Source organism: Solanum tuberosum, unplaced genomic scaffold, assembly GCF_000226075.1.
Source record: "Solanum tuberosum cultivar DM 1-3 516 R44 unplaced genomic scaffold, SolTub_3.0 scf00034, whole genome shotgun sequence".
Taxonomy (NCBI): domain Eukaryota; kingdom Viridiplantae; phylum Streptophyta; class Magnoliopsida; order Solanales; family Solanaceae; genus Solanum; species Solanum tuberosum.
In genome coordinates this window covers 1,712,050-1,719,333 of record NW_006238962.1, presented here as the reverse complement: position 1 = coordinate 1,719,333, position 7,284 = coordinate 1,712,050, and the positions used below count along the sequence as shown (strand labels likewise).

Below are 7,284 nucleotides of genomic sequence, written 5' to 3'. Positions count from 1 at the left end.
GTGATAGCTTAGTGGGCAGTGTTGTATCTGTTCTGGCTCATCTAAGTAATAAGAGGCATTGCTTAGAGTTGGGATTAGTAGGCTAATCTCGGTTTGTAAACTTGCTTTTACTTTTGCTTGGAAAAGATTAGTGAAAGAAGTTTGAAAAGTCCTGGCAGGCCAGGTCGTGGTTTTACTCCCTTGAGCAAGGAGGTTTCCACGTAAAACACTTGTGCAATCTTTACTTTCAGTATTTATTTTACTGTCTGTTAGTGTAACTGTGTTGAGGACCTGGTCCCATCGATAGTCGTGGACGCATACATTCCAACAGTTTGTCATCATCAACAAATGTTGCGGCAATCTTAAGTGATCATTTGGTGAGTTCTAATATTGAAAAATTGGCTTCTCTTACACCTATTAACACTAACAAACAACTACAAGTTGGTGGTAGTTGTACTTTAATTTGTCCCCAAATAAATTTGCTAACTTAGATGATGAGGACATCTTGAAGAAGGTGAAGAAGATGAAGAGGAAATGCTGGATTATTGTTTTGCAAATGCAGCTAGGAATGCTGATATTTCTCCTAGGAAACAATGCAACAACAAAACGAAGCATGGAAGAAAGCATAGTTGGGATGGTAAAGTGACTGAGGAGTTTGTTCCAAGGCACCTACCGATGCGACTGGCGAAACAGAATCATATGATAGTGTCAACAACTTCAACAAGATCCAATAAAGCCAAGAAGTGATGAACTATCAAGTGTTATTGGACAGATTTGAAGAAGAAGACAAGAGAAACATACTTCAAGTTCCTTTGGAAGGTCATCTATCTTTTTTAGTTCATACATTTGTAAAAGGAAGTTTGAGGTTGATAACTCAACTTTCTCCTTGGCTTTTATGATTTTTTATTACTTACGAATCCTCACTTGTAATATCATCATAGAGTGTATTATAAACTTTGTGATGATCATAGAATATCTAGTTCTCTCTAGCTCGTATTTTCTTCATGGTTGTTAATTAGTAGATGATAGGTATCTCATTAGGATTGGTAAGGTAAGGCCTAGCCTCCCTTGCTTGTACTTATTCCTATTAAGATTTTTTTTTATGTTTATTATTAATAATAAGCCACTAGACAACTGTATAGTGGTATAAATTTGCTTTAAAAAAAGAAGATAAACATTTAATGATAGTTCAAGTATGAAACTAACAATTATATGTGATGTTAAAAATTTAACTCATTTTGATTTGACTAAAAATAACCATTTTAACATGTAAATAAAACAATTACTCACCAATTACATCAAACATATCCATTGAGATGGACATTGACACAAAAATCAATTAAGGAGCTGCCGTCCATAGATTAATACCCTTGAAATCTTAGAAAAAAAACAAACAACCAATTGGATTAGACTTTTACCCTCATCGAGTGATCCGTATCGATATTACAATTCAACTAATTCAACTTCATATAGTATAATCAATTTTAATTAAAAAAATCGTTTTTATCAAATATGATTTCTTCTTTTTTTCTTTTCCTTTTACCCTTCTTTAGAAATTTTCTGCCCTTTTTTGGCCTATTATCAATTCGTCACCCCTCCTCCCGTTAAAGATAAAAGAGTACTTGCTACAAATTTTATCAGACTATTAAGATGTTGATGTTTTAATTCATATTCAGTATGCAACTTTTAGACTCAAAGTATGGTCCTTCCACTATAATTAGACGACTAAAAACATAACAAGTGGAAGTGTGACAAATGGAAATAATTTTATCTTAATTGTACATGTCCAAATATCAATTATTGGTGACTCTCTCTATCCATGCCATAAAGAACAAAGCATATTTTTGGTACTTTTCTAGCTTTAGACAATGAGTTATAGGAGAAGATACAAGAAGAAGAACTTATGATGACAATCAGATGAGCGGGTTGGATTGAATTTAATAATGTTAAAATTGTTTGAATTAAACCATTGATTACTTAAATATTATATAAACTGAAACGGATTGGTTATGCTCAAATAAGTTGAAAATTGGATCATAATCCCAACATACTGAATTCTTACTAAGTTTTAAATTCACAAGCTTTTTTATAAAAAATAAAATAAGAATTGTTTGAGTTCCTAATAAAACATTTTTCCTTATATTATGAGTATATACAATATATCAAATGAAAAAATAAAAATACTTATACAAAGTTTTTATGGGTTAATTTGACTACATACTGAACTAAATAGGTCAAAATGAACACAATTAATAAAATGAGCGGGTTATTAATTCACCTAAACGAGTTGGATGGGTCATGATTTTATGAGTTGATTTTGTTACTCCTAATAACATTGAACATGCACTTATTTTTAACCATTTGTTATTCGGAAACATTGTTTTAAGTAGTAACATTTATGTAATATTTGAGATTACGCACAAAAAAAAATTCAAAATTTAAATTAAAAATATCTAATAGAAACATTTTATCATATACTCAAAAAATCACATGAAACAAACCTTAAGTATCTAAATAAAATCTGCCTATAAGTTTGGTCGTCAATTATTATGTTGAAAGCATCTATCTTAATTATATCCACATACAATGTCAATGAGTTTTTTTCACAATCAATAACATTTAATTGCCTTAAAGTGACATGATATTGTTACATCTTTTTACACTAGCAATCGTTTCTGGAAAGTTCAATTCAAATCTAGTGAATTTTTTTGGTCTAATACAGGACTTGAACTAAAGTTACTGAATTCGATTAAACTTATCAGACATAAGTTGTATCAAGTGAAAATTACTTTTGCTATATTCTAAATATAAATTTTGTATATATTTATTGAATTTCTTAGTCCAAATAATGACATTAGGTGTTAGAAATTATGCATTTAAATTTTGTACATATTTAGTAGATTTCTTAGTACAAATACCGGATTTGGATTAAGATATGAATTCAGGCATTCAGCTGAATTCATACTTAATCTTATAGCTCTATACACTAAGAAATTTTGGAATTAGCTATGAATTTCATCTATAATTCGTCACTAAATTGCTCGAAACTAAAAAAAAAAGTTGATGATCCCACTATAACAAATTATACACTATTTAGCTATAAAATTTATCTGTCGCGAATTTGTGCTTTTACGTGGGAAATTGGCATTGCAACATCATGCTAACTTTGTGATATAATGAACTCCAACTACTTTGTGAACTTCCCCAACTACCTTTACTTTTGCAACTTGAAAAAAACATTAATGCATCTTTAATATTGTTAGCTCCTCAACTTCTTTGAATAATAATTGGTATTTTTCTACAAAAAAAGTAATATATTCTTTTTTTTTTGAAGTAGAAAAAATAAACAAAGTTCTTTCTAAATGGAAGAAGATTCAATGATAATTACTGTTTTATTTGGAATAATTTTATGGTCTACACTTTTTTTATTAATTAGAAAGGCTTTTCCTAAACGTTCATTTGATTTTTGCAATCGTTTAGTTTCTACAATTCATGCATCTTTAGCTGTGACTTTGGCTTCTCTATCTGTTCAAGATTGGAGCTGTCCTGTTTGTCCTGTGGCTTCCACATCTTCTCCCAAACAGGTATCTTTTAATCTCGATTTGCGTGCATTTCGATTATTTATCAGACATCTACTATCTCTACTATTTTTGGACACCTTATATTTTTAGTGACTACTGAAATTTGAAATTTGAACTTTAGTCTCTTATTATAAGTCGGTATCTAACAAAATATTCGAAGATATTATCTTTCCTTTTTATCATAAATAAAGCGAAGGGGTTATTATGTCATGAGTGTTTATCTGTCTTTAATCTAGAGTTGTTGAGTTGTACTAATAATAAACTAGAGGTGGTAAGTCGATCTATTTATATATTAAGAAATTAAGTTGTACACACCATGTAGTATCATGTCAATATAGGTAAACATTCTCAAAATGTGAAATTTGTAATTTTAAGAAAATATAATCAATTACATGCTATAATATGTAAATATTACTATCTGTTATCAGGTCACTCATAAGCTTTCTTAAAATGTGAATTTCTAATTTTGAAAGAATAAAACCAGTCACCTACTACAATATGTACATATTACTCAATATTGTGAAAAGTGTCTTATCGTGACGGTGTATATAACTTAAATTCTTTTTTATTTTTATTTTGCTATTTTGAAGTTAAGATCTAATAATGATTATTTTTGGTAAAAATAAAAATCAAACAGAGGAAGGCACTTGCAGTGACAGCAGCCTATCTTATTTATGATTTTGGTTGTTGCCTATTTGACAAACAAGTGAGGATTGATAACTTGGTTCATCATTTGGTGTGTGTTGTTGGAATTGGAGCTGGCTTTGCTTATAGATTGGTAAATATTTCTTCTCCTAATTACAAATCCACTTTTCTTCTTTAATGAGTTTTATAGTTTGTTTGGCCAAAAGTATGTTTTTCCCAAAAATACTTATTTTAGAAAGTTGATATGTTTGGATACCTTTTTAAAGAAAAAATAAGTGTTTTTTGAGTAGTAGAAAAAATTAATCAGAGATATCAGGATTGAGCTTTGGGTGTGCAAAAAATTTTGTTGGGAGCATCACCCCTGAAATGGGTTTTGCAGTGCACGATTCAAATCTAATCGAAGTTTCAATTGCACTTGGACATGACACCAGATAGGAAACTAATAAAAAAGTTGTTTTTTAGAAGCTATAGAGTTTATACACCTTGATTAATTTCACGAGATACCATTCACCTCCAACCAACAACAAGTACCAGGTAAATTTTACCCCCCAAGACTAAAACATATGTGAAGAAATAACCAGTGTTTTGTTCTAGTGGAATTTGAACCTGAGACCTCACGATGTTCAACTCACTTCATCGACCACTAGATCACACCTTTTGATGCGGTCGTGTTATAAGCAAAATTGTTTTCTCAAATTGATTAGCTAAATACAAACTGCTAATCTAAAAATATCAAAAATCAAAAAGCATGATTACAAAAAACACTTTTCAAAGTAAGCATATTAAAAAAGTTTAACCATACGAGCTATAATTTGTCTTTTAATTAGTTACCAAATGTTTAGTTTTTTTTTTTTTTTGGTTTCCCACCCAATGTTCGGAGCCCACATTGAAGCTCCGACTAAATCCGGATCGCGCTCTGCAGGGCCCATTCGGGGGTGGCGCTCCCAACAGAATTTTCTCCATACCCAAGACTCGAACCCGAGACCTCTGGTTAAGGGTGAAGCACTCCCACCAATGCACCACAACCCATGTTGGTAATGTTTAGTCACTTGTTGCAGTGTGGTTCAGAAATGGTTGCTGCATTGTGGATAACAGAAATTTCAAGTCCATTTCTTCACCTAAGGGAGCTTCTCAAAGAACTTGGATATAGAGACACTGATCTTAACTTTGCTGCTGATGTTAGTTTCTCAAACTTTAATTCATATGCATTTCCATTTAACTATTATAAAAAATCGTCATTTTTCCTCTGAAAAATGTTCATTATCTATTTTAACAGATATTTTAATTGAATCGGTGGATAAAAAATAGTAATGTTTACTTATGAAAAAATTAGGAAGTTTTTCACTATTTCAGTGAGAATCTGTTTTCTAGCATGTATTTTTCCAGTGGACTAGCTTAGTAGGAAATAAATGAAAAAGATCACGTTCTATAGCACAAATTTTCCAATGATTTACGATGGAAAAAATATTTATTTCTAGTAGTATTTGAAGGAATAATAAGAAAAGAATAATAATAATCATTTTAAGGAGGCGTACCTAAAATAGGTTTTGTAGGTTGAATTGAACTCATTGCTTGCGACTTCTACTATATATGCATAAAAATAATCATATACTCTTTTGAACCCACTCTCTCTATATCTATAGATTCGCCTCTGAAGTAATACATGAATATCTAATCCTCCAATATTCCCTCACAACTAATATACTTTTTAATTTGTTGCATTCGTGCTTGATGGCTTCTTATAAACTCATGATAGAGATCCTTTTCTAATCGATCAATCCGTCTTGTGAGTGTGGGGGAGTCGTAGGAATTCACATTTCCTTTTCTGGCCTATAATTCTTATTATATTGTTTAAATGTATTAAAAATGCCTTTCGTTTCTTGAATTCACAAATTCTTTCGCCTTTTCTCAGCTTGACACTTACTTTAAAATTAATTTTTTCTAAGACAAGATTGATATTTTGCAGGTTTTATTTGCAGTCATTTTTTCCATTGCTAGAATGATAGGAGGGCCATATCTCAGCTATGTTACTCTTTCTGCTGATAATCCAATCATCATAAAGGTAATGTATATATTTGGCACATGAAATATTCATTATATTACAAACAATATATTGATATCAAAATTACAAAAAAAAATACACGAATTAGCAACGAACAACTTCTATCGACATTAAAAATTCGTTGTTACATTATATTTAAACGATACAAATATTCAAAAATTCCTTTCAGTTATGAGCTATTTAACGACAAATTAGCTATGAATTTCGTTTTTTTCTTTTTTGGTAGTGGAATAATAACTAATGTTATTGAAATTTGTAGGCCATGGCTTTGGGGCTACAATTTGTAAGTGCTTTCTGGTTCTACAAGATTGTGAGGATGTTGATGTACAAATTGTCAACAAGGACAAAATCTACAACTGTACTTCTTTCAAAGAAATAGTTTGCTGACTATTTATTTTGATGTTGGTGATATATGACTCGATATATTTAACCTTCAATTAATTAATTATTTTTTTCCTTTTATGTAGGAACTATGTATGTTCTATTTGGATTTTTTTGGAAGGTATATATATATTACTCAAATATAAAGTAACATTACAAGCTTAACAAAATATACAGACAATTAAATAGTGGAAGGGTTAATAACTTGAGAAATAGAGACACGGTAGTAAATATTGACGGAGCCATGATTTTTATTAAAGAGGTTAGAAATATGAAAAAGCAAACACACAAAAAATAAAGGGGAGTCAAGGTAATTTTTGAAGTTTGAACCCCAAAACTATAAAAAAAAGGAACCTCTAGTCTTGTGTTAAAGATATTCAAAATCTATATATACGTAGAAAAAGTAAAACCAAATTTCTTTAGATCCGTCTCTAGTATATATACATAAAAAATTAATTTTAATTAAATAAAATAATATAAATTCGATTGATCACCTTAATCTTATCTGGCTCCGCCTTGATCATAAAAAAAAAACAAAAAAGAACTTGTGATTTTTTTTCTTTTTTAATATAGCCGTCTAACACGTTAAAAGGAAAAAAACCTAAATAACCAGCCAAGCTAGCTAGCAAAATATTC

At 30.2% G+C, this 7,284-nt stretch overlaps 1 protein-coding gene across 1 annotated transcript; it reads left to right on the top strand.

The window, feature by feature from the left end:
• Window positions 1–3,314: 3,314 nt before the first annotated feature.
• On the top strand, window positions 3,315–6,728 carry LOC102590959 (uncharacterized). The gene is made up of 5 exons (XM_006342514.2): window positions 3,315–3,563; window positions 4,198–4,338; window positions 5,264–5,383; window positions 6,172–6,267; window positions 6,527–6,728. The coding sequence occupies exons 1-5, from the start codon at window positions 3,342–3,344 to the stop codon at window positions 6,644–6,646; spliced, it is 699 nt and encodes a 232-aa protein (XP_006342576.1). The 5' UTR covers window positions 3,315–3,341; the 3' UTR covers window positions 6,647–6,728.
• Window positions 6,729–7,284: the final 556 nt, after the last annotated feature.

Bases quoted from the DNA above. Each gene is read 5' to 3' on its own strand.
- LOC102590959 (XM_006342514.2), top strand. From the start codon at position 3,342: ATGGAAGAAGATTCAATGATAATTACTGTTTTATTTGGAATAATTTTA. The intron at 3,564-4,197 runs GTATCTTTTAAT...AAAATCAAACAG, and splicing joins CCACATCTTCTCCCAAACAG to AGGAAGGCACTTGCAGTGAC. The intron at 5,384-6,171 runs GTTAGTTTCTCA...GATATTTTGCAG, and splicing joins ATCTTAACTTTGCTGCTGAT to GTTTTATTTGCAGTCATTTT.